The sequence below is a fragment of the Chrysemys picta genome, chromosome 4 (assembly GCF_011386835.1).
Source record: "Chrysemys picta bellii isolate R12L10 chromosome 4, ASM1138683v2, whole genome shotgun sequence".
Lineage (NCBI taxonomy): Eukaryota > Metazoa > Chordata > Testudines > Emydidae > Chrysemys > Chrysemys picta.
In genome coordinates, this window is record NC_088794.1 from 109,722,079 (window position 1) to 109,749,916 (window position 27,838).

The following is a 27,838-nucleotide window of genomic DNA, read 5'->3' on the forward strand; positions in this document are numbered from 1 at the left end:
AGGCCCTGATTGCTCCTCCACTCTGTGCTCAGGCATTTGGGCAAGCGTCATGCTTCATCTTTCTCAGTGCTTGTAGTAAGAGTGGGACGGGTGGAGAGCAGTACATCAGCTGCCCTGATGCAGTAGAAATGTCTCTCCTTTGGGGGCCCCTAAAGCAACAGGTACTACATTTTGTGTTGTCCTGAACTGTAAACAAGTCACATGTCAGGGTCCGCATTGCTGGAATGTCGATTGAACCAGACAGTTCTGTAGTTCCAATTCTTGATCCCCAGATAGGAATCTGCTGAGGCTGTCCACAAGAATATTGTGTATCCCTGAAAGGTGCACTGCTGATAGAATGATGTGGTGACTGATTCACCAATTTCACAGGATGATGGCTGCTATACAAATTGATGGCTGGGTTGGATTTCATGCCGCCTTGCTTGTTGATATAGAATACTGTCATATTGTTTGACTATATTTGAACATGTCCTGTTTTTATGTATGGAAGAAACCTTTCGCAAGCTCTGAGGACTGTTTGCAATTCCAAACTGTAGAGTCCATATGTCTCATGCATGCTATATGTTCACCCAGATGAGTGCCCCATCTCAATAAGCAGGTTTCTGTGATGAGCATTTTCTCATATGGAGAGGGAACGAATGGGAGTTCCATACACACAGTTGGTAACTGTTTTTCCACCAATTTAGTGAGTCTCATATAATGTGAGGGATAGATTCCTGTTTTTCCATGTGGTCTCTGCTTGGGACATATACTTTCTTGAGCCAGACTTATAGGCTGAGAAGTTGAAGGCTTGAAAACAGTGTTACATATGTGCAGGCAGCCAAGTGACCTAAGAGAGTAAGACATGACCCAACCAATGTCTGTGGACTGGCTTGAAGCTTTGCGACTAGTGCCTTCATGATCAGGAGTCTGTCCTTTGGGAGATATGCCCTGACTGTGATAGAGTTCAGTGATACTCTGATAAAGTTTGATCTATGTGGAGACCAACATGGATTTCTCTTTGTTTACACAGATGCCCAGTGATCGCAGCAGCTTGAGTAGAGCTGTTGTTGCTGAATTGACCTCTTGATGAGATCTCCCTGTCAACAGCCAATCATCGAGGTATGGAAAGACAGAAATTCTGTTGTGCTGGAGGTGAGCTGCCATGACTGACATCACCTTTGTAAACACCCTTGGGATTGTAGGAAAGCCAAAAGAAGCACCTTGTAGGGATAGTGTTTTGGACCTACAGTGACCCTGAGAAATTTCTTGTATATGGAGTGGATATCTATATAAAAATTGGTTCACAGTTCTCAACATGAGATCCCTATCTCCTTTGTTTAATGAGAGAATTGTTGCTGCCAACATCCCCATTCTGAAACATACTGCTTGAATGTAGATGGTGAGTCATCATAGATCTAGGACAGGTTTCAATTCTCTCTTTTTTGGGGGGTGGGAGGAGAGAAATCAGGAAATACCTTGAATAGAACCCTTTTCCTTCTTATTGAGGAGGAGTTTATGGCTCCCAGATGCAGAAGGAACCTTTTTCCTGAATGAGCATCTCCTCATGACAGTGGTCCCTGAAGAGGAACAGGGATGGAGATTGTGAAGGGGGAAGGGAGAGGAACTGTATCATGTATCTCGCATGAACAATGTCGAGGACCCATCTGTTGGATGTTTTGGTCCACCAGTCGTTGAAGAAATAGACTAGATGGTCTCCAAATTGGGTATAGGAAGACAAGTGTAGGAGCAGAGTTGGTTCACACCTCTAGACAATCTTGTCATAATTGTTTCCTTAGAGATGGCTGGGTTCTGAAGGTAAAAAAAAAAAAAAAAAAAATCAAGAGGAGCAGTCTGTCTAGTTCTTTGCAGCCTCTGACACTGCCTTGGAAGCTCATAAGGTCTGTGGTGGAAAAATGGTTGGAAAGTAGGTCTTTGCTTGTATGGTTGCAGCCTATGGAAAACTCTCTTGGATGCTGGTGTATAAACACCAAGCAAACGGAGAGTTCCCCTATAATTTTTTGGTAAGCGTAGGGACTTCTGTCTTCTCACTAATGAGATAGTTCTCCTCAAAGGGCAAGCCCTCTACCGTGGATTGGACCTCTCCCAGGAACCCAGAAGACCGAAGCCACAATGCTCTCCCCATGACCACTGCCATGGCCATTGAATGGCAGGCTGTGTCAGCTACAGCAAGTGCAGTCTGCCGTAATGATCTCGCAATCAGCTTTTCTTCCTCAATAAGCACTTTAAACTCCCACATGAACTTAGTGGACAGTTTATCTGAAATTCTGTGAATTTGTTATAGTTGACAAAATTGAGTTTGGCCATTCTGATAGTTTGCTATTCTGAATTGCAGGCTAGTGGAGGAAGAGACTTTTCTACTGAACAAGTCCAAATGCTTAGCCTCTTTATCAGAAGGGGTGAAGTTTGGCTGGTGTCTGTTCCTTTCTGATGCTGCCTGGTTCACCAAATTTTGGAGTCGAGTGAGTAAATAAAAATTCTGCCCCCTTGGCACCAATATTCATGAGGAGCATCATCTGCTTGGATTGTGTTCCATGAGCGGTGCTGATGGTACTGTATACTTCATAGTATCTCTGCTAGTAGAGCATACCAGAGACCGAATCTCTGCATACACTGACGATACTGTTGGTTTAGCGAGACCTTGATTAATAGAAGGTCTGGTGGAAGGACTTCCCCTGTTGTGCCACTCCTGAATAGTGGAAGTCAATGTCTCTAAAAATGGTAGGGCCTGAAAGAATGGGCAAAACTTAGAATCCTGCAGGATGAGGAGGTCTTGCTGAGCACTGTATTTTTCTCTTAATGAGGGGGGAAATGAGTGCTCCTCTCTGCCTGCACCATCAGAGTCAGCTTAATGAGAGATCATGGTAATGAGGACTCCTAAGTCAAAAATCCTGATACTATCTGTGCTGGTTGCGGCCAATACTCTTCTTTCAATGGTGCTTTGGATAGTAGCGGGGTAGCCGATTGTGCCAGTTTCAAGGTAGTCTTGCTTTTCAGAGCCAGGGTTTCAGTGCTATGCTCGGAAAGAACTGCTGTGGTACCATCCCCAAGGACTTATAAAAGGGGGTTCCCTTCTTAGGAGAGAGCTCAGATGGAGATTTATCCCTCTGCTTATGAGAGGATCTTCCCTAATGTTTCCACTTAGAGACGGTGGAGGACTTTACCCACCTTTCTTGGTAGCAGTAATGGAGTCTACAGAGCCTGGCGTAGCACTCTGTGGCTCCTCAGCCCATTGTACAAGGGGTTCTCCTGGTTCTGGTCCATTAGGAACCTCTGCAGTTGGTACTCACATACCTTGCAGGTTCTTGGAGGAAAGGATTGGCAATTGAGCACTTGGAGTGAACATGAGTTTCTCCAATGCAGTAGACTGGACGTGGTTGTCACCGAACTGGGAAGGATCAGTGACAAAAGATTTAGTTCTTAAAGTCCGGGATTCCGGGGGGGGGGGGGGGGGGGAAATAATCGCCAAATTTAGCAACACTGAACAACTACCTGTATAAACTATTACCCTAAGGAAAATAACAAATATTTACAGATAAATCAATGAAGGAAGCAAGTGCTGGACCATTCTGTTTCACACCAGGGGCAGTAGAAAGGAACTGGAGAGGTGGTTGGTCCATGCTGCCATTTATACCCTCAGTCTGAAGCACCAGGAAGATGACTGTGCAGATGCAGAACAGCAGCCATTGCTATCAAAAAAATCTTCTGGACTCAGATGCACTGAACACATGCACACGCAGTACAAATAGGGACCAGCGCTCGAAGAACACCCCACCCCCAATTTGGAAGACACTTGAAGGTGAGGTGAAAGAACAAGGGAGAAGCAGAGACAACATTACTGTTATGAGATGATGAGGGACTGGAACCAGCTGACTGAAGCCTGTGAAGAGGTATAAAAACTGCCATCTGAGCACACAAACCATAACAGAGGGGGCCTTCTTTGGTTGGGAGCCAAAGGTAACAAAAACAGGGAGAAACTGTTCCTTTGCAGAAATAAGCTTTCCAGCTCACTGCTGACAATGTAAGTTAGGTCCCCCTGCCCTGGGGTCAGAATCAGAGCCAATGCAAGGGGATGGATGGACTGATCAGATGTTTGGTATGGCTACTGGCTCCAGTGCCCACTCAACGGCACAAGTGGTATCTCTTGTGGCTTTAGTCATCTGCAACTCTCCTCCCACAGAATTTAGCATTGTAAGGCTCTCTTATGAGATATTACAGTTGCCTAATCCAGTCAGATACTCCCCATACTAGCAGTATATGGCATTTGCCACATGCACCTGGGTTGGCAGTTTTAGAGACATGGGAGAATGCACACGGACATTGGAATGCACGTGGAACTCCAGGACAGAGAAAAGCAGTGGCCAGGTAGTGAAACCAGACAATGAGCTTTCAACATAGGTTTCTGTATAGCTGTACTTTCCAATCCAGTTCAATTGGCTCTGGTTACTCCATTGGGCAGTATTCTCCCACAGCATTAGAAACCTATACAAAGGCCTATGACAATATTTTATGTCAATAAATCTGAAGCCAGCATTGGACCTCCCTCACATGGTAGAAATTAGAACAAGTGAGGTTCTAAGGAAAGGCTTTGAGTCTCTGCCAGTCCCATCCAATACAAAACTAGAGGATCTTACCTTTAGGAAAATGTATTCACCATCTACACTGCACAAAGGGGCAGTCATGAAAGCAGTGTTTTCCTAGCTTATCTAGCTGTGCATTCTGAAATGTATTTAGTCTTATGAACATGCTAAGGATCTGGAACAAGCACATGTGAAAAGAATACTAAAAGAAAAGTGTAATGGGATGTGAAATCCCTGTTCACTCAGATTATCTTTAAATTTTGGCCTCTATTCATTGCTATTACTTACCATAACATGAACCTGCTAATCTATTTGTTTCCTGTAACACTTTACAAAAATTAAGGTTTTATGAAGAGAGAGTCACTACAAATACAGCCTCTATAGGAGTCTTTCCAAGAGTATTAAAGAATTAGCCACCCCTAGTGGGAGAACAGTTCAGGGATGCCAAGATGCTCTTCTGCATGGACTGGCTGTAGTCATCAGCCTAAACTGACAGAATGCAGAAGGTTAATGGTATTGGTCTGGGCATTTATGCTGCAACATTAATGTTTAACATTCTCTCAAGAGCAGGCTATGTTGCTGCTTCCTTATCTTATCAGGTAAAGAGATTTAGAGCTTTCATGCCACAAGTTAAATGTGAAGCCCACTCCGGTTACCAATTCTGTGCCCTTGATCACTAGAAACACTGTGTTGGACATATAAATTGCCACAAATATTCAGTTATCAGAATCTAGAATTTTAGTTGGTTCTTGGAGAAAATTGACCTGCCAGGTGATTAAACATAACCGTTTTGTATCCACCAAACATGCCACCATCCCACTGCCTGATGTTCCTGACGCTAGAGCCTGACAACACAGAACCTCAGGGCTCAACAGAATAACCCTTAAGAATATGCAAAAAGAACAGGAGTACTTGTGGCACCTTAGAGACTAACAAATTTATTAGAACATAAGCTTTCGTGGACTACAGCCCACTTCTTCGGATGCATGCGAAAGCTTAAGCTCTAATAAATTTGTTAGTCTCTAAGGTGCCACAAGTACTCCTGTTCTTTTTGCGGATACAGACTAACACGGCTGCTACTCTGAAACCTTAAGAATATGGTGAACAGCTTGTAAAACTGAAAGACAGAATGAGCATCAAGAATTCTCCACCATTCATCATATTATATCAAGCAAGCAGAAATGTGATTTAGTAAAGCTGCAGCTCACGGATATTATGAAGGGGTGTCCATCTTTTCATTATAAAAAAGTGTTGTTCCAGGAACTACATTTTTCATATATTTCTGATAGACATTAATTTCTCTTGCTCCCCATTTCATGCTAGAAGATAGGAGCAGGTATCCTCATAGCAGCTCGAGCACACGACAGAAAAGGCATAAAGCCAGGAGGATTATCTTTTAATGAACTAACTCAGGCCAGCCAAATGGTGACCTGCACTACATGAAGGTGGTATAAGGATACGAGGGGCAGGGCCGGCTCCAGCTTTTTTGCCGCCCCAAGTGGCGAAGGGGAAAAAAAAAAAAAAAAAAATTGGCAGCACTTCGGCAGCAGTTCAATTGCGCCGCTTCATTCTTCAGCGGTAATTTGGCGGTGCGGGTCCTTCACTCCCTCTCTTCCTCTTCGGCGGCAGCTCAAAGAGGAAGAGAAGGACTGAGGGACCCGCCGCCGAAGACGCGGACATGCTGCCCCTTTCTGTTAGCCGCCCCAAGCACCTGCTTCCTTCGCTGGTGCCTGGAGCCAGCCCTGAGGAGGGGGCACATTGTGCCCCTTATGCTCCTGTATCAGCTATCTGCATCACAGATAACAGCACTGCAACTGATGCAGCCTCTATAAAACTGCTCCAACTACCTCCAAACAAGTGGGAAGAAAGGGCTGGAAGTGTGGAGCCTTGGCTCACTGGGTTGCAGCTTCCCTCTCAGGCTGCTAGGGGGAATGCTGGCTCTAACAGAGGGCTTATTGGCAGAGGCACGATTGAGTTCTCAATAGCTTCAAATGAACTAATTTTATGGAGTACAAGCCAGACTGAATACTTACTCACTGGGTGTATTCGGAAAAAAAAGTAGAAAAATGCTTGCTTATCTTAAACATTAGACGATTTCAAGATAATTATAATTGCACTTATTACTTTCATACCAAAGAAAATGTCCTTTTAAAGCAAGAGGCCCGCTGCAGAAAAAAAGATCTTTCAAAGTAATATTTTTAGAAAATCCAGTCTCCAGTTTTGAGCACCATTAAAGGAATTCAGTAGATAATCAGTATTCAAATTCATAACTCCTAAGAATGTGTAGGAGGCAAATTAGCAGCCTTCATTCTCTGATAGCAGCTAATAACTTTTGAGTGGGTCCTTCCATTATGGGGAATAGTATTCAGCATATTTTTCCTTTCCTTTTTAAATGACCTCTCAAATGCTATACACCACAGAACAGAATCCGGAAGGTGTAATTTTTTTTCAGCGCAATTCAAGATGTACTACCAGAGAGGGGGGGTAAAAGCCTTCTTTTCCCCTTTTTAAATACTAAGGCTGATCTACAGTGATTTGTGTTCACTTAATTATAACAACAACAAAACCCATGGTGTTCCAAGCACGTTAGTCAGTTTAGAGCCTCCGTTATTTTTGTGGGAGAGGAGGATGATATAGGAAAAAGCATCAATTGTTTTGAAGTCAGAAGAGTGGTTTTTGTTTGTTTGATTTTAAGATGCAGAGGCTCTTTTAAGGAGCTTTATCACTACATCATGGTCACTTGCATTGTTCTTTTTATTACAAATGTATGCATGCAGTGTTTGGTGCTTCATCTACCAGTATACTGATTCTGTACTGAATGCATTTTATTTTTTACCAAGGAGAATATTCAATCAGGATTTACAGATTAAAAGATCAATATGTATCAGAATAGGGCTACTAGACGTCTTATAGTGCTAATTAATCTTCCTAACTCCATTCTACCTGCTGGTGCATTTGAAGCTTTTTTAGATTAGCCCAACCTTTCATGAAACAGATTTTAGAATAGTATGGCATTAGCAAGCAACACTGAGTATATAATGAAAAATATTACATTGAAATTCTGCACAAAAACCTCAATGCATTATTTTCACTCAAAACTCAAACACTAGGGTAAAACACCACAGTTGGGTTATGAAGGAACACCAGGGAAGACATCGGTGGGCACAAGACCCCACCATTAACTTTCTTCCTGTCCTAGCAACCTTAAATTCTCTAACCCCACTTTTTTTAGATCCACAACTGACAATAAATAAATAAATAAATAAATAAATAAATAAATAAAAGAAAATAGTAATACAGTGCTTTCCTTTTATAAGAATCACATCTGTCCCAGAAGATTTGATTTTTATAAGTGGTTGATTCTTACAAGTGGAGTATAGGTTAGTACAGGGAATTATTTTGTCCCAGTGGTTTTGATCACTATAGGCACTTGATTCTTTTATCAGCGATTCTTATAAATGGAGTATACTGGTACCATCTAGTTTTTAAATCTATTTTCACCCACACATCTCAAAGCACTTTACAAAGAACGTTACAGATGGGGAAACTGAGGCACAGTGAGGCAAACTGACCTGCTCAGGGTCACCCAGCAGACTAATGGCCGAGACAGGAAGCGTCAATCCCAGTCGAGTGCTCTATCAACTACACCATACTGCCCCCCTAAAAAACAACCCCAAAAATTATCCAAAGACCAAAATCCAACCATTCTTTACACATAAAAGATTGCAGGATATGGTGGGTTGTGGATTTAAACCAAAAAAACAAAACAAACAAAAAACAAAAAAAAAGGGGGGTTGAAAACCCTGCTTCCCAGAGTAGAGTACCTTGGAATACTAATGGGGTTAGCCAGGAGTGCACATTTTAGAGGAAAGGTAACAAGTTGTTGGGTTGCTTCATAAAGACCTTGTTAGGCAGGGGATAATAAGGAGGGATGTTAGCAGAAAAGAAACTAACAGCTTAATGAAGGTACTTACAAACAGCAGGAAAAAATACCCAACACATCTAGCACAACCAGCTAGTTACTTTTAAAATTTGTTTGTGCTAATTCTAAATTTTACTTATTTGTTGAAAAACTAAATTCTCCAGAAGACGCTACTGTCAAACTTCCAGCCAACCATCCTGCAGCACCAATCATGTTTTCAGAAAACTCCAGCTCTGTACAGAAGACATTATCCACACCCACACCCACCCTCCCCCCCACTTGGGGATTTCAAACTATATATTTTCCGCTTTTTATATATTTTAAAAGGAGGCAGGCATACTGTAGAATATATTTTGCCATGCTACATGGCTTTTCTAAAGATAATCTCTTTATAGATATTCAATCACAAATTACTTTTCTATTACAGTTGCCATAATGTTGACAGTACAATGTCTGTGGACAGCATGCTCAAAAACTCTTATGTTGAAAGACTGCCTATGGCAAGTCAGTCAAACAAACAATCTGTTCCTCTTTTTCCTCTCCTTCCCCCTCCACCACAAATAAAGCTTTAGAGCAATTCTATCCCCCAGCCTATGGATGTTAAATTACCCTTATTGAGTAAACTGAAAAAGCAGAAAAGTTCCATTATTTTCATATTAATAATAAAAATTGGCACAGCACTAACTTCTAACAGCTCCAGAATGGGTTGCAAATATAGCATGATATTTCACATAACTCAAAATGTTTATTCTTAATCTTTTCCCTTCTCCTCCCGCTGCCCCATAATATTTTACTTTGAAGAATTTATTGATTTAGCAGAATTTGAAAGCAGAAGGATTAAAAAAGTGATAAAGGGGGTGCAGAAATTAGCAGAGGTGGCACTACCTGAAAGCTCATCAGAAAGGGGAGTGAGAACAATATCAGGCAAGAAGGGTTTGGAAGTATGGATCAGAACAGGAGCACTTTTAGCACTGCGTATATAGGCCGATGGCAGAGCACATTCACCAATGGATCGGCTTCTCATGGCTTCAAAAAAGGAAAAGAAAGAAGTGGGGAAGGAAAAAAAAGAAGAGTGACTATAATGAAAGGCTTGTGTCACAGAAAAAGCAGCAACAGAGGAAACAAAGAAAGGAAGAAAACTTTAAAACTTAAAACATTTCAGCACGGCAGATATTGGCAGAGCTGTAAGAAAGAAAAAAAATCAGTGGACACATAAGACATTTCGAGTTTTAAACTTTTTATGTAAAGCAGCAATAATGCCTTTAGTCTGACAGTTACAATGATTTTCCATCCAAAATTGATAAACTAATTAAATAGTATTATTTTCCACTGCATCAGGGGTTGAAAAATCAGCAAGTTCAATACCATTCCAAAAACAATCAGAACATGTGCAATTTTAATCTAAAAAGTAATTTACGCTATTATAGTTCTATTTTTCTAAACTAGCTTTAGTGTTGAACAAGAGTATCCTGATTTTGACATAAACAATTTTCAATTCAAGAATTTCCAATGGGTTTAAAATACTAAAAGAAAATTATTTTTTTTGTCAGAGATTCACAGTTTAAACACAATACTATAATAATAATAAAATAATAAATAGTTCACAAAAATCTAGTTGAAGTTGCTTAACAATTTCTTATTTGTAGAGAAAATTTCAATAGTAAGTTCTAAACATAAATGGATATTTGATAAATATTCCCAGATATGAACATTTTCTTACTTCAGTTTATATAACTAGCTCAGTTCAAGGACAGGTTCAAAGTTGAGAAACCAACTGATAGCTGACTGAAAAGATTGTTTTTCACTTCCAATTTATAAATAAAAAAAGGGTGTGTGAAAGAATGAGATCTACTAGTTCTAAAATCTTGAAGGACATAGTGAACATGGTGGCCAAAAACAACCAGTTCAATTTGTTAACTACAGATAAAATACTTCCTTTGTCTAAAAAATTAGTTTTAAATGAAAAACGTGTTTGATAAACTTACTTTTCCCTTGTATTTCCAGCTCATTTAGTTTGATTTTAGTTAATTAATAAACAATTTTGAATTGCAGTTTTTCTGCATTCTTATTTTAATTCCAGTTTCCATCCAAATGCAGCTTGACACAAATCACAAGTAAAAATTAATCTAATAAATCAGAAAATCTTGAATGGCACATTTCTAACAACTTTAAAAAAATGCAAATATTAAGAACCTCAATAAATGTGTGTTAAGCTTAAATAAATACATATAGATGTAGTGTTTCCTCCTGGTTATTAAAAAGTATCAAATTTAGCGTAAAAGCTGCATGTTTTAGTTGCTAATCAACAAGTTTTATTGGGTACCAGGCAACAAGAATCAACCTCTCTTTAGGAAAATAACTAAAAACTACAAATGCAAAACAAGATTAAAACAGATCATTTATATCAAGGATTTTTGCTGGCTGATTTTGAATTCGTCAATTAAATCACTTTGATTTAAATCAATCCACCCTGTTTGGTGGGATTACTTCTATAAAAGTTGCAGCATAAGAATTATATTTGCCATATTCCCAATAATCTTAACAGTTCCTTGGATAATATTGTTTTTTTTCTCCATTTTGCAGTATATCAGCAAGAATAGATACAATTTATTTCTGTCAGTATAACTAAGCTTATAAAGATACAATTCATGATCTTCCAGTAGTGTTCTCCTTCACATTTTCATGATGGAAATCTTAATTAAATGATTTCAAAAACCATTATACACTGACTTTTTTTTTAAATGGGAATTTCAGTGCTTTTTTTAAAAAAATAAAACTTGATTAGTAAATACAATATCTATAGACTTGTTACTCAGTTGCATGCATCTTCAAAACATCTTGAAATATAATATGGGAATCCTATTCTGCATGGGAATCAGAAGTACATGGAGGTGGTACAAGTTGGAATTAGTCACAGCACACTTATCACTCCAATTAAAGGGATGCCTCTAACATAGCAACATGCAGAAAAAAAAATGGTGAATCAATGTACGTGGAGCAGGAAACACATGGGACAAGTGGAGTATAGAGATTATACAGTTCTAAAAGCACTTTGAAGAGAGTCTGGTAAGACAGGTTTTAAATCAAAACAGTTTCCTATTAAACATAGGGCTTCTCTACACAAACGTTTAACTGAAGGCAAGTTGGGGTATGAATCTTCAAAGCGCTGGCTTGTGTAGTCATGGCAGAGCACCATGAGGGGCGTAGCTCCCAGCCTGGCGCTTTACAACACTGAAACTGGCTGCCGGGGGGGGGGGGGGGGGGGGGGGGAGGGGGGGGAGGGGGGGAAGGGTGAGAAAGTTGCAGCGCTGTAAAGTGCCAGGGTAGACAAGCCCTAAGTCTCTGTTAGTATCAGTTCGTTTGTGTACTTTGATCAAGTCAAAATGAACTAGGGAACTGTTAGTTCACATCATCAGGGTCCATACAGACAGCGTATGGCAAGCTAGTGCGGGGTCAATTCACACAAACTCAGTGTTGTATAGACAAGCCCTCTGTTTATGAAAGAGAAACTGACTAGAAGTAGCTTTGCTGCGAAGTCTACAAGTAACAGTAAGTGCAAGGCTCCAGCTTCCTTTATTTTCAAAATCCATAGTATTAAAATATAGGCCATATTCTATTATTAGATGCACAGCACGCATTATTGTGCATCTTAAAATAAATCAAATGAACATGGATATTAGAATATCTTTTAAACTACAGAGCATGTACCAAACTTTTAGAATAAAATACTAGACCTAACACAATTCTGCTCATAATAGCTCATCTTAATTAATTAGCCTCTTACAGTTGATATGGCTACGTCCACTTTTTCATGTTCTCTGTATGTGTGTGTGTGTGCGCGTGCGTATTTTATATTATAGATCTATCTAACTCTCCTTACTATATGTTCCATTCTATGCATCTGATGAAGTGGGCTGTAGCCCACGAAAGCTTATGTGCAAATAAATTTGTTAATCTCTAAGGTGCCACAAGTACTCCTGTTCTTAAAATGAAGCGTTCCTTGTAATCAGGAGCTTGTCTCCCCAACTCTATGCCCTGGAATAGTGTTTCAAAGCCTTCTGAACAGTCCAATTGAGATAATGGAAATTTAAACTGCCTTTCCAAGATAAAAATGCAAATCAATATTAAGACAACTGCCTATGAGATGCTGTGAAATGCATTAGCCAGTCTAGCTCAAATTTTAAAATTATTTTAGTTTAAATAAGATGTGCTATATTAGTATCAATAGTCAAGTAAGGGGAGTCTTATTACCAGGATTTGAGGTTTTCAAATGAGTGAATGTTGTGTAGCAGCATTTTTTACAATAAATTGTACCGTACAATTCTGAAAGTTCACAAGGAAGAGTCTTGATATTTTTTCTCTGTATAGAGTAATAGTAAAATTAAAAATATTTATTCTCCTTCCATATCTTGATTTGGGGAGGTGGTAGGGGGAGGGAGTAGAGGAGGCAGATGGATATGCCATATTTGCTGTTTTCATTGTATGCCTATTTTACCCTGACCTGTTGACTATTTGGGGCCACATTCTCACCTAAGATATGCATCAGTAAATATCTCACATCATTTACTATTGTTCTTGCAGACAAGTGTAGTAATTAGTGGATTTTTCATGTTATGATATACCTCTAGGATCAGAATCTGCTGCTTAGGCTACGAATCCTGGACTCTAACCCAACAAAAGATTTTTCAACCCATATGCATACAAAGTTAAAAGGCCCTTTTTGAAAAAATACTTTACATAAGATCAGGCTAATAAATGTACACACTGCGTATCAGAGAAGCTGTGAATTTTACTTGAGTCAAACACATACACAAAAATGTGCGCGCGCGCAACTAATGGGTGCTGGCATGAGGATGGCTCAAAACAGAGGTGACAGACATCTACAAAACATACAGATAGAAAAATACCCCCAGCTTTTTCTTACCGTAAAAATATTCAACATATACTTCCCCTACTCAAACATATAAGGAGTATATTACCAACAATCAAAGGAAATATACTGTATATCAAAGACCAAACACAACATCTGAGGACTGACTCCATTCCAGACCTAAATTCAGGTCTGTTTGCAGAGTCCATATAGAATTTAAGAGGATCTGATAACCAACTACAGTGTAGGAGAAGATATATTCTACCCCTGGGCACCAAGGTCTTACAATTACAACCATGGTCACAATCAATTTATGTTCCGTTTATTTCAAATAAGAAACCAAAGCAATGCCTTCCTAGTGCTTTAAGATATTAGCATAGGGTTAAGATCTTGATCTCTCTCTCCTCTCCTGATGAGAATTATGTTTATGAAGGAGAAGAAAATAAAGCACAGGATTAAAATATGGCAGGGTTCAATTAACTCACCAGAGCCAGCCTTACATATTTAGGGTGGGAGGGGGAACCTTGATGTTCTCAAACAAATTAGTTGCTAATGCTAGGCATCACCACCAGCTGCATAAGTTAACTCTGGCTACTAAAAATCATTAACTCTCTGTATTTAAAAACTGAAGGAAACTCATTACACATTTTACTTAATTTACTGTATGTCAAGTAGTACAGTAACAGTTTGATAAAGACGTTTGCAGAAAAATGTAGCTAATATCAGAGTTCAATTTTTAAAATTATCAGATTACTTATTCCAAACAAAGTAAATTGTAAATATATATGAAAAAATTAGTAGCCAAAAGGATATTGGAGTATGTTACTGTATATCACAAATGGACTGTTAATCACTTCATAATTTTTTTAAAACCTATAGGGATTTGGGGGGCTGGTTCTGGCACCTATTTTTGGGGTTTGCACCTTATAACTGTAATATTAGTGCTGGGACACTTGTGCACAGAAAATATACTCCCATGTAAGTATGAAGAGATTCGTGAATTTTTTTAAATGGTTATATTAATTAAAAAAAAAAAAAAGAGTCCTGTTAAGATTCTTTCATGCAATAGGATTGTTTGGGGGAGAAAAAACAAACAGATGATATATTACAATGAGACTAAAATCAGATTAGTTTGTTACTGATCAGGTCAATATATAGCTTGACCTGGATAAATTTCAGTGATTTAGGAATGAAACCATACAACAGGAGTCCCCAATGCGGTGCCTGTGGGCGCCATGGCATCTAAGTGCGCCCGCGTACTGGCTGGCTGACAAGCAGCAGCATCCAGAGGCGTCGCCGCCGAAATGCCGCCGATTTTCGTCGCTTATTGACGTTGCTGCTTGCCAGCGGCATTTCAGCAGATGCTCGTCCGCCGCCACGGTCCTCCGTGGCTCGTCGTCTGGCACCGGCCAGACGAAAAAGGTTGGGGACCACTGCCATACAATATCTATCTTTTGAAATTAATAATTAGAGACAGCAAAAATCTAACAGGATCTTTAATTTGGTATCATCTTGTTAAGGCACTGAAGGTTAACAGAAAACTCTCATACAAGGGTAATCACAAATGAACTATAGATTATAATAATTACAATTTTAAGTATCTGAACCATAATGAAGAATACTTAGTCAAACTACAAGCGGTCAACTTATCAGCATGAGACAGGAAACGCAGATTGGTGTTTGAATGCATGAGAAAGGCAGACATTTGAAGTTGTTTTTAAGCTTTTTGGGGCAGAGATTGTGTCTTCCTACACATTTGCACAATGGATCCCCAGCCCTGATGGAGGCTTTAGGTGCTAAACAAATAATTAAACAAATAATCACAGAATCAGAAATGTTGAGAGGTCATCTAGTCCAGTCCCTGTGCTAAGGTAGCAGCAAGTATATGTTGACCATCCCTGGCAGTTGTTTGTGTAAGATGCTCTTAAAAACCTCTAACAGGGATTCCTACTCCAGTGCTCAACTACACTTTTAGTTCTCCGTCTTATTCTCTATCCCTTTTTGAATGATTCCTAACCTAAATCTCCTTTGCTGCAAATTAAGACCATTACTTCTTATCCTACCTTCACTGGACCTGAGAAAAACTGATCACAATCCTCTTTGTATCAGGTCCCCCTCAGTTTTCTTTTCTCAAGATTAAAACTATTTCAATTTTTTTAAGCTTTCCTCATAGGTCACATTTTCTAAACTTTTTTTTCTCTCCAATTTATCCACATCTTTCTTAAAGTGTGGCACCCAAAACTGAACACAATATTCCAGCTGAAGACTCCCCAGTGCCGTGCAAAAAGGACAATTATCTCCTGCATCTTAAATATAATACTCCTGTTAACACACCCCAGAATTTTAGCCTTTTTTTGCATCTGCATCACATTGTTGATTTATATGCAATTTGCAATCCACTATAACTCCTGGATGCTTTTCAGGAGTACTAGTGTCTAGCCATTCATTCCCCATTTTGTAGTTAGGAAGAAAAATATTAAATGCACAAGTGTAGTACTTTGCACTTGCCTTTACTGAATTTCATCTTGTTGATTTCAGACCAACTCTCTAATTTGTCAAAGTCATTTTGAATTCTAATCCTGTCCTCCAAAGTGCTAGCAGACCATTCCAGCTTGGTATCATCCACAAATTTTATAAGCATACTCTTCACTCCATTATCGAAGTCTTCATTAATGAAAACATTGAATAGAACTGGACCCAGAACAGACCCCACTAGTAATAAATAGTAGAAACTAATAGTGTTGTAAGATATTCTTAAGAAAACAGTTAATTTAAACACCGATTTAAAAATTTTAATTACCCTCCAGAATTTCTGGGGGAAAGAGGAGAAATACTTGCATTTCTGAAAGTCTACTTCAATTATATATTCAATTGATGACATGCATTAGCTGCGTCTCAAACTGTCTCAAAACATACCAGCTGTTAGGCAGTATCAGTAAAATTACTTCTCTCACTGAATAAGGCTAACATCATTTACCATTATGGAGATATTAAAACAGCAACAGACATTTCTAAAAAAACAATTTCTCTTTTCAATGTAAACAACTGCAATTTTCCTTCAAGCAATAGAGAACAACTGAGATCATCTTAGGAGATAACTCATAATAAGTAAGTTTTTAGTCCAAGTCACATTTGCATTTTCTAAGTCAGTCATACAAGCATGAACGAAGTCTCCATTAAGTAATCCACCTAAAACACTGTCTAGCATGACTCATTTTTAAAACAGGAAAAAAAAGGTCTTCAGGAACATAAGAATGGCCGTACTGGGTCAGACCAAAGGTCCATCCAGCCCAGTATCCTGTCTACCGACAGTGGCCAATGCCAGGTGCCCCAGAGGGAGTGAACCTAACAGGTAATGATCAAGTGATCTCTCTCCTACCATCCATCACCACCCTCAGACAGAGGCTAGGGACACCATTTCTTACCATCCTGGCTAATAGCCATTAATGGACTTAACCTCCATGAATTTATCCAGTTCTCTTTTAAACCCTATTATAGTCCTAGCCTTCACAACCTCCTCAGGCAAGGAGTTCCACAGGTTGACTGTGTGCTGTGTGAAGAAGAACTTCCTTTTATTTGTTTTAAACCTGCTGTCCATTAATTTCATTTGGTTCCCTAGTTATATTATGGGAACAAGTAAATAACTTTTCCTTATTCATTTTCTCCACACCACTCATGATTTTACATATCTTTATCATATCTCTCCTCTTTTCCAAGATGAAAAGTCTTAGTCTCTTTAATCTCTCCTCATATGGGACCCGTTCCCAACCCCTAATCATTTTAGTTGCCCTTTTCTGAACTTTTTCTAATTTCTTTTTTGAGATGAGGAGACCACATCTGTACACAATATTCAAGATGTGGGCATACCATGGATTTATATAAGGGCAATAAGATAGTCTCCGTCTTATTCTCTATCCCTTTTTGAATGATTCCCAACATCCTGTTTGCTTTTTTGACTGCCGCTGCACACTGTGTGGATGTCTTCAGAGAACTAGCCACAATAACTCCAAGATCTCTCTCCTGATTAGTTGTAGCTAAATTAGCCCCCCATCATGTTGTATGTATAGTTGGGGTTATTTTTCCCAATGTGCATTACTTTACATTTATCCACATTAAATTTCATTTGCCATTTTGTTGCCCAATCATTTAGTTTTGTGAGATCTTTTTGAAGTTCTTCACAGTCTGCTTTGGTCTTAACTATCTTGAGCAGTTTAGTATCATCTGCAAACTTTGCCACCTCACTGGTTACCCCTTTCTCCAGATCATTTATGAATAAGGTGAATAGGATAGGTCCTAGGACTGACCCTTGGGGAACACCACTAGTTACCCCTCTCCATTTTGAAAATTTACCATTTATTCCTACCCTTTTGTTCCCTGTCTTTTAACCAATTCTCAATCCATGAAAGGATCTTCCCTCTTATCCCATGACAACTTAATTTACGTAAGAGCCTTTGGTGAAGGACCTTGTCAAAGGCTTTCTGGAAAACTAAGCATACTATGTCCACTGGATCCCCCTTGTCCACATGTTTGTTGACCCCTTCAAAGAACTCTAATAGATTACTAAGACACGATTTCCCTTTACAGAAACCATGTTGATTTTCTTCAACAATTTATGTTCTTCTATGTGTCTGACGATTTTATTCGTTACTATTGTTTCAACTAATTTGCCCGGTACGGACGTTAGACTTACTGGTCTGTAATTGCCGTGATCACCTCTAGAGCCCTTTTTAAATATTGGCGTTACATTAGCTATCTTCCAGTCATTGAGTACAGAAGCTGATTTAAAGGACAGGTTACAAACCATAGTTGTTAGTTCCGCAATTTCACATTTGAGTTCTTTCAGAACTCTTGGATGAATGCCAACTGGTCCCGGTGACTTGTTACTGTTAAGGTTATCAATTAATTCGAAAACCTCCTCTAGTGACACCTCAATCTGTGATAATTCCTCAGATTAGTCACCTACAAAAGCCGGCTCAGGTTTGGGAATCTCCCTAACATCCTCAGCCGTGAAGACTGAAGCAAAGAATTCATTTAGGCTAGGTCTACACTACGGGGGAGGGAGGGGGGGATGGATGGTGTTCCGACCTAAAATACGCAACTTGACCTAAAATAAGTTGCATATTTTAGGTCAACTTACCTGGCTGTGAGGACGGCGGTGAGTTGACCGCTGCCGCTCCCCCGTTGACTCCGCTTCCACCTCTCACTGCGGTTGAGTTCCAGAGTCGACGGCAGAGCGATCGGGGATCCATTTTATCGCGTCTATACTAGACGCGATAAATCGATCCCCGACAGATAGATCGCTACCCACCGATCTGGCGAGTATTGAAGAGGTGCCCTCAGTTTCTCCGCAATGATTTCATCGTCTTTAAGTGATCCTTTTGTATCTCGATCGTCCAGGGGCCCCACTGGTTGTTTAGCAGGTTTCCTGCTTCTGATGTACTTAAACATTTTGTTATTAACTTTTGAGTTTTTGGCTAGCTGTTCTTCAAACTCCTTTTTGGCTTTTCTTATTACATTTTTACACTTAATTTGGCAGTGTTTATGCTCCTTTCTATTTACCTCACTAGGACTGGACTTCCACTTTTTAAAAGATGCCTTTTTATCTCTTACTGCTTCTTTTACATGGTTGTTAAGCCACAGTAGCTCTTTTTCAGTTCTTTTACTGTGTTTTTTAATTCGGGGTATACATTTAAGTTGGGCCTCTATTATGGGGTCTTTGAAAAGTGTCCATGCAGCTTGCAGGGATTTCACTCTAGTCACCGTACCTTTTTAATTTCAAGGAATATAGTAGTGGCATTGATCACTGCAGGAAGTTAGCTCTGCACATGTTTGTGCCTATTTACAGTTACCAGAGGTTTTAGGGATATATCCAAGACGACAAAACACTTCAAAATACTTCCAGCTGATTCACATACTTTACACGGTTCATTGTTCTACTTTGGAAATCCATTGCATATTTTGTGCAAAATGTATCCATACAGCATTACTTAGAGAGCCTCATACTAATTACCTATGCATATCAATCTTGAGATGGCCTATTCTTGTCATCACCTCTTTCTAACACATAAAGCAGTTTTGTTGTTGTTTTAAGTACAGCTAAACTGTGCCTAAGCAATTGGGTAAAACATTAAGCATTAATACATCATTTGCATGACCTGTATTTGTTAAAAATCTATATACAAGTAACAAAATGCTATTCACGTACCCCCCAAAAACACCACATAAGATTGCATAATATATATTTACATACATTACTAATTACCACACATGAAACTTGTGTGGGAAAGTTCACTCTGTAGATACAAAAATGTTCAGTTATGAATTCTTTCCCTCTTCCCTCACGTCACATATCTCAGTTTGTACAGATACATACCAACTGTTTTCTGCCGTATTATGCTTCTTGCCTTTTCTGTCCCTGGAGATCCAGTCGTTGTAGCACTGCGCTGTCTCATTGGTGCCTGTCCAGGCTGATCACGGCTCCAACCTCGAGAAAAGGACTTATCAACCGATGATTTTTGGAACTCATGCCCAACTCCTGCAAAAATTATAATTTTTTAATCTATTCACTTAGTCACCTGAAATGTTCATAGACTAGACCTTTGCAGTGGTCACCTTTTCAAATAATTTCCACTTAGCTTCAAATGTAGAGTCTCGTAATGCCAAGCATGTGACTTCAGAAGCTGAACAAAACTTTTTAAAACCACATTTATGAACCCCATCCAAACAACATCAATTGAAATATGTCCATACTAGGTCAAAGCTTCTAGTGCAATTACTGTTGTAATTCCTTTCTGACCTTTCCAATACACAAACCCAAGAAAAGTGAGCTTAGCAAGGCCATACAAAATAAAATAAACAACTGTGGATAGTTTTTCCCCCTTTATTTCCAAAGCATTTAATATAAAGTATAATTCCAGCTATCCAAATTCCCTTTAACCAAAAATCCTAGTTACCAAATCCACAGTCTCTCTCCATATAGCCCTACTGCAGCTAATAGCACTTTCAACTATATGAACAACCAGTTATCCAAAACATTCGAATGTCCCCCCCCAGGCCATTTGGATAAATGGGAGTGCACTGTATTTCATCTTTTGTTGTCGCTATTAGAAGCGAGACATACAAAGCAAGATATTTAAAAATCATGTATTAACTAATTAATTTTTGTTGGAAAATAATTATACACCGTAAAGATTCAGGCACCATAAGTAACTAAGATGCTAAAACATCTTAACACCAACATGAAAGAGGAAAAAATAGGACTAGCTCATTGGAAAAGGCTTTTGTGATCTCAAAATTAAATTGATCTCTATGTGAAATACTAATGCAACAATCTCAAAGAGAAAGTAGTAAATTCTGAATGAAAATTTTGTAAATCCCCAAATAAGTTAAACAGACATCAGTATGGCTACTGCAGCTGCTGGAGCTATTTGAATAAGTTACTTGTATTCCAAGAAACAAATGAACAAAGGATAACCAACAAATGAAGTATGTTCTCACAGAACACTGATCCACTATGTAGCAGTATGCGCCAGATATAGAATCTTAGGACTGGAAGGGACTCAAGAGGTCCTCTAGTCCAGTCCCCTGCAGTATTATTTAGACCATCCCTGACAGGTGTTTGCCTAACCAGCTCTTAAAAATTTCCAGAGATGGCAATTTCACGACCTCCCTAGGCAATTTATCCCAGTGCTTAATTACCCTGACAGGAAGTTTTTCCTAATGTTCAACTTAAACTGCCCTTGCTGCAATGTCCCATTGCTTCTTTTCCTATCCTTAGAGGTTAAGGAGAACAATTTTTCTCCCTCCTCCTTGTAACATCCTTTGATGTACCTAAAAACTGTTCTATCCTCTCTGTCTTCTCTTCTCCAATCTTCTCTCAAAGGTCACATTTTTTTCCTAGACCAGCAGTTCTCAAATTTTAGCAACCCAAGGACCTCCATTTTGATTTAAAATATTTTGGACCACCAAGTCCCCCCTTGCTCAGCCCCAAGCCCTGCCCCCACTCCACCCCTTTCCCCAGGGCCCCACCCACACCCCACCACTTCCTGCCCTCACTCCACCTCTGCCCCTCTTTAACACTTCTTTCCACCCCCTGCCCCAAGCACACTCCGTCCCCACTCCTCCCCCTCCCTCTCAGTGCCTCCTGCATGCCACTTAATAGCTGTTTCCCGGAATGCAGGAAGCACTGGGAGGGAGGGGGAGGAGTTGATCAATGGGGCCGGCGGACCCTGTGGAGTACCCTGGCAGACCCCCAGTTTGAGAAACTCTGTTCTAGACCATTAATTATTTTTGTTGCTTTTCTCTGGACTTCCTTCCATCATCTAAATCCTTGATGAAGATATTGAACAGAACCGGACCCAGAACTGATCCCTGTGGGACTCCACTTGATATTCCAGCTTGACTGTGAATCACTAATAACTACTCTCTGGGCATGGTTTTCCAACCAGTTATGCACCCACCTTACAGTAGTTCCAACTAGGTTGTATTTCCCTACTTTGTTTATGAGAAGATCATGCCAGACAATATCAAAAGCCTTCCTAAAGTCAAGATCATATCACATCTACTGCTTCCCCTCTATCCACAAGGCTTGTTTCCCTGTCAAAGAAAGCTATTAGGTTGGTTCGACACGATTTCTTCTTGACAAATCCATGCTGACGGTTATTTATCACCTTATTATCTTCTTATAGGTGCTTGCAAATTGATTGCTAATTATTTGCTCCATTATCTTTCCGAGTACTAAAGCTAAACTGACTGGTCTGTAATTTCCCGGGTTGTCCTTATTTCCCTTTTTTATAGATGGGCAAATTATAGTGCCATTTTCCAGCCCTCTGGAATCTCTCCTGTCTTCCATGACTTTTCCAAGATAATCATTAATGGCTTAGATATCTCCTCAGTCAGCTCCTTGCGTATTCTAGGATGTATTTCATCAGGCCCGAGTGACCTGAAGACATCTAACTTGTCTAAGTAATTTTAACCTGTTCTTTCACAATTTTAGCCTCTGATCCTACTTCATTTTCACTGGCATTCACCATGTTAGACATCCAATTGCTACTAAACTTTTTGGTGAAAAAGGAACAAAAAAAGTCATTTAGCACTTCTGACATTTCCACATTTTCTGTTATTCTTCTCCCCCACCCCCCATTAGTAGTAATGAGCCTACCCTGTCCTTGGTCTTCCCCTCCCACCATTACTTAAAGCATTATGTTCTCCATGCCTGAAAATTGTGGTTTGGTTTTCCTCAATGAAAAGAGGTTAACTATTTTGGAATTTATCGACAACATTCAAAGTGATGCTTGATGAGGAGTAAAGTAATTGAAAATACATCTTATTTGCAGAATGTGCCATAATCAGAGCAATGTCCTCATTGCTATTTGCAGATGTGGGTGTATGTACCCTTACCAAATAGGAAGGGTAAGGAAGCTTGCCAAAAAGAAATTTAATTGACTAATCACCTCCAAAATCACATTTAATAATGAATGACTTAGTGGAGCTCTATGAAGACTGTTCACGTCTAGATAAACATCTCTTTTAATCATTTATTCCTTTTTTGGGTTCTGTGGCTGAATACAGAAAAAGATATATGATATTTGTGCTTTCATGCATGTGTAGTACTGTTCCATGATTCAAAAGACATGTTCCAGCAAATGTTCAGTTAACTGCATACATTTTTATCTGAGAACAGACTCTTTCAAACACTGATGACATGAAGAGATGCAAATTTATGACTCAATCTTAGTTTCACTGGGGGTAGCAGGGATGGGAAGGTTATGAAGGACAGGGAGACGAGAAAGTGTGCTTTAGAGTGACACCTCTAGGCCAATTTAGGAGGAAGATGTATTCATCCAATCCTCACAATACCAAGTAATACAGTGAAAACCAAGGATTTCTTAGGTAGGGGAGTCTGTGAAGCCCCAAGATAAGGCATTTAAGTAGAGGATGAAATGTATTTAATTATAAGAGTATACAGAAACATTCCTATCTGCCCCTCCCAAGAAAGAAACAAACATCAGAATACATCATCTCTCATTCATGACACGCAGAACTGTTATAGCAAGTGTCTTTCTCTTGGCTTTGAATGGACTATCACCTCACCAGTCTGATTCTAAGGCCTGGTCTACACTAACCCCCCAATTCGAACTAAGGTACGCAACTTCAGCTACGTGAATAACATAGTTGAAGTCGACATACCTTAGTTCGAACCTTACCGCGGTCCAGACACGGCAGGCTGGCTCCCCCGTCGACTCTGCATACTCCTCGCGCCGAGCAGGATTACCAGAGTCGACGAGGAGCACTTCTGGGTTCGATTTATCGCGTCCAGACAAGATGCGATAAATTGAACCCAGAAGTTCAATTGCCTGCTGCCGAACCAGCGCGTAAGTATAGACAAGCCCTAAAAGATAAAAAGTGGACTGTAGAAAAATTACAATTATTGCATCTGTATAACAGATTTCCACGTAACAGAATACCTAATTCTTACATAGTGCTTTTCATCAATAGACGTGAAAGTGCTTTACAAAAAGGAAGTCGGTATCGTTATCCCCTGCTTTACAAATGGGGAAACTGAGGCACAAAGAAATGAAATGACTTGCCCAAATTCACACAGCAGGCCTATTGCAGACCTGGGAATAGAATCCCAGTTTCCTGAGTCTAGCTATTAAGCCACTCTGCCTCCGTTCATATTATTCAGGACTGTAAAATAGCCCATTTTCTACATTCTATAGAATATCTACAACACTGAACTCTAATCTGATTCAAAAACTTGCAACATTCAAATGCATTATTAAGAGGCTCCTTTTTTCTTAAATAATCATTACAGTCAAAGTAATTTTGACAAAACTGGCCTTCAAGGCTTACACCTCAACTGAAACAAAACAAGGTGGGCCCAAAACCTGAACTCTCATAGTCAGTGGCAAAGTACTAGCCCAGACTACAACTTTAATCAATATTCCAATAACATGTTTACTTTAAAAAATTTAGAAAAAGTGAATAATGTTAGCAGTGGGTTTACAATTTAGTTAAGGTTTACTAGAAATCTATCAAATATTACTAGAAAATTCCCTCTTATTACTAATCAGAAATTAATGGTTATGACTGATGTTTACAGTTAACTAAATTAAACTGACACAAAGAGAAAGGAATACCACTCCACAATATGTAATTATAGGCTTAATCCAGCAAATATTTAAGCTGTTTGCAGGATTGGGTCCTATGCTAGGATGTAGTGGTTTTTAATTTACAAAGTATAATCTACAAAAAAACGGAAGTTGTCCCATTTCAGTAGACAGACACAGCTAATTAGACATATATTAGGGCCTGCCTCCCTCTTCCCCCTGCCCCTTCCAAGACTCAATTTATATAATTAAATTATATAATACAGGATGTCTTACCTTTGCCTTTGTGCTTTTTCTGTTTCTGCTCACTCAATTTATCCAGTGGTAAGTCACTGAGGTCCAGGCTGTATAGGTTTCTAGCTAATACTTTTGTTAGCGTCTCCATAGTCAGTGACCACTCAGTGGCCAGCTCTTCCCAATATGTCAGTGATGACATTACAGACAGCAAATCATCCCAAAGCTCTCGAGAGATGTACACGTTTAGATTTGCTTTGATCCAGGCTACTATAAGAGTCTAAAAGAGTAAGTAATTTAAGTGACAATAGTTGGCTTGTTAACATAAGGCAACAGAAGAGTATTCAAGCATCAGACTTTACTGTCTGAAACAAAAATAGAAATTTCCATATAGTGTCCACAACACGCGCACACAACACACACACACCCTCTCTATCTCACACAAATCTTACATGAATTTCCATGTGATGATTAAGCCTTTTTGTTTTCACTCACAGTTGTGTGGTGTGTTAGGTCATTTAGCTGTGGGAACAAATTGGTTTGATTTATAAAAGATTTCTTCAGATCTTAACATAGTTTAGTTTGGATTACATCCCATGCATTTTGTTTCTTCTCTTTTTTTAAAAGCATCTGGAGATTCTCCAGACCCCAGAGAAGCCATCAAAAGAGCAACTTGGGCTATCTACTTTGAATGACTCTACTGCTGGCCCATCCCCATGGAACAATGCGTTTTCTGCACAGGTAGGGCAACCACTACAAGGGGAAAAGGGTGGGGCTGCAGTTTTCCAGCTAAGCACATTGCAAAAGGAGAGAGACTACTTAAGAAGGGCATTGCTCTGAAGCAAGTGGGGCCTGACCATTGCCAGATGAAAACAGGATATGCATGAAAGAAGCCATGAGGGACTTTGCCCTGCTGGAAATGCTGGCAATCCTTGGATGCACAGAAGGGATGAGGGTATTTTCCCAAAGATCTGTAACTCTCAAGTGCTTTAACAGTAACATGATTGCAGTTCAGAAACTCCTTTATAGAGCCTGTATTCCTTGTTTTCCTTGCCATGTTGTCCCCAACATGGGCTTCTAGCTTAACCCGAGTGCCCACAGCATCAGTGGAACTCTGGGAAAGCATATGTAAGTTAGTGGGAGGCTCAGGAGGTCTGAGGCATTTGGTTTAAGGGTCTAGGCTGGCTGAACAGCAGAGTCCCATGTCCCAATCCCAGCCTCATGTCCCCATCCCCGAGCCCCCAACCTGGCCCTCCCCACTGTCCTTCGGGGCCAGTCCCTGGAACCCTAACCGGCCTCTTTCCCTCCCCAGTCCATCTCCAATCACCTGCTTTTGCCACATCCCGGCCTCCTACCATCTCCCCAGGGCTGCTATCTGGAGTCTCATTGGTCCCCCCCACTACCCAGAGCCTTCCTGCCCCTCTACTGTCCCAGCCCCCAGAAGGGCATTGTACCTCTAGCTAAGCATAGATTCCAACAGCTTCATCTCCTCAATCCAAGCTCAAAAGTACTCACACACATTCACACCTTGCTTTGCGGCCCAGATCCCAGCCAACAACCATTCTTCTCCCCCGTGGCCCATTTCTGTTATTTGGCTCAATTGGTGGGTACGGAGGAATGTTTGGAGGGATGAGGAGGAAGAGTAGCAATGCCAGATGCCTCAGGCCAGCCTCGTGCATCCCGTTTTCAGATAAGGGAAATAAGGTCACCTTACTCTCTGGGCAGGGTGGGCATGGAGCTGGCAGGCAAATGGGGGTATGGGGAGGGGAGCTGGACCTTGACAAAAAATAATTACCCCCAACTTAGAGAAATAGTTGTCAGCACGTTGTTATATATAGTAATGCTATTATTAGATGCAACTAGCCCTTTAACATGCAGTGGTCCCAATATGTAGGCAATATGCTTATTAAAAATTCTAGTCTCAGATGACAAAAGAGAGATGGTGCGTGATGTAATTCTGTTGGTGAGAGACACAAACTTTTGAACTTACACACAGCTCTTCTTCTGTCCTGAAGCCATGTAAGCTCAAAAGCTTGTCTCTCTCACCAACTGAAGTTGGTCCCATAAAAGATATTACATCGCCCACCTTGTCTCTAATACTCTGGGACAGACATGGCTACAATACCACTGCAGATGACAAACATGTCAATTGCTTTTGTTGCAACCAGCCTCATAGCCAAAGTTACTCTCTCATTAAATTTATATTTACTTGCCTGAAAAAGAGGTCCTGCAAGTCTTCCTGCTAAAGTGGAGTTTTTTCTTCCTTGATACTGCAGGAAAGCCTGGGATGGCATCTTCAGCACAGATTCTGTGACCCTGAGCAGCACAAGTAACATCTGCTCCCTGCAAAGCAATATTAAATCGAGTTACTTTTTCAGTACATATTTGGGCCGTGACACGTAATAAATTATCATAGTCTATGTTTCTCCCCTTACACAAACATTTTTTAAAAAACACAAAGTGTAAGGGTCAGAAACAGCTCAACATCAGTCTATTTTTAAAAAGTCTATCACTCCTGCCCCTTATTGCCAGTCTCTCTCCATTGCCACAACAAGGAACCCCTGCCGAATTCCCTTTCATGTGTCATATAAGGCTTTCTACCTGCTCTCTCAAGGAAGCATGGCTCTCAGGAGTCCCAAATGGCAGCAAAGTTATTTTTAGTTAGATCACTATTTCTGATCCTAACCTACACTTTAAAAAAAAAAAAAAAAAAAGCACCAAGTGAGAGTATTTGGCAGGGGACTGGTGTCATAACAGAAGATGACTTTTCTAAACATACTCTACCAGATCTAAAGAGGATGGCAGGGAAGAAGTGTCTTCACAGTTACAACTGAATAATGTTGGTTGAAGGTTTGTTTAAAGTTATATGACGCCTGTGAAGGTGTTACATTTAAAATTATCTATTGGAGTTTGCTAGCGATTCCCATTTTACTCCCAAGTCTCCACTGGATAGCTGAGAACCAAATCTGACTACTTTTGTTTTTCCATATATGGATACATAGTGATGGTAGCCCTACTTATGAAGAACCCAGGAGACATCAATAAGGGACAATGAAATTTAAATTACAATGAAAGAAGTTGGAAATTTAAAGATTTGCTGTTTTTCTCTGCTGCAGCAGAC

At 39.9% G+C, this 27,838-nt stretch overlaps 1 protein-coding gene across 21 annotated transcripts in view; it reads right to left on the reverse strand.

Annotated features, from left to right (window-relative positions):
• Positions 1–27,838, reverse strand: part of RALGAPA1 (Ral GTPase activating protein catalytic subunit alpha 1) — a 247,743-nt gene that overhangs the window by 157,140 nt on the left and 62,765 nt on the right. For 15 of the 21 annotated variants that reach the window (XR_010600692.1, XR_010600691.1, XR_010600690.1 and 12 more), the window contains 4 exons: positions 26,931–27,060; positions 24,760–24,997; positions 19,746–19,907; positions 9,388–9,528 (listed from right to left, as the gene is read on the reverse strand). Coding sequence is in view for 17 of the 21 variants with exons in the window: in XM_065593287.1 (XP_065449359.1) it covers positions 9,388–9,528; positions 19,746–19,907; positions 24,760–24,997; positions 26,931–27,060 (671 nt within the window). In the remaining 4 variants the exon portion in view is untranslated. The remainder of the gene's footprint in view (positions 1–9,387; positions 9,529–19,745; positions 19,908–24,759; positions 24,998–26,930; positions 27,061–27,838) is intronic. The other 6 variants (XR_010600693.1, XM_065593297.1, XM_065593294.1 and 3 more) reach the window with 1 other exon arrangement.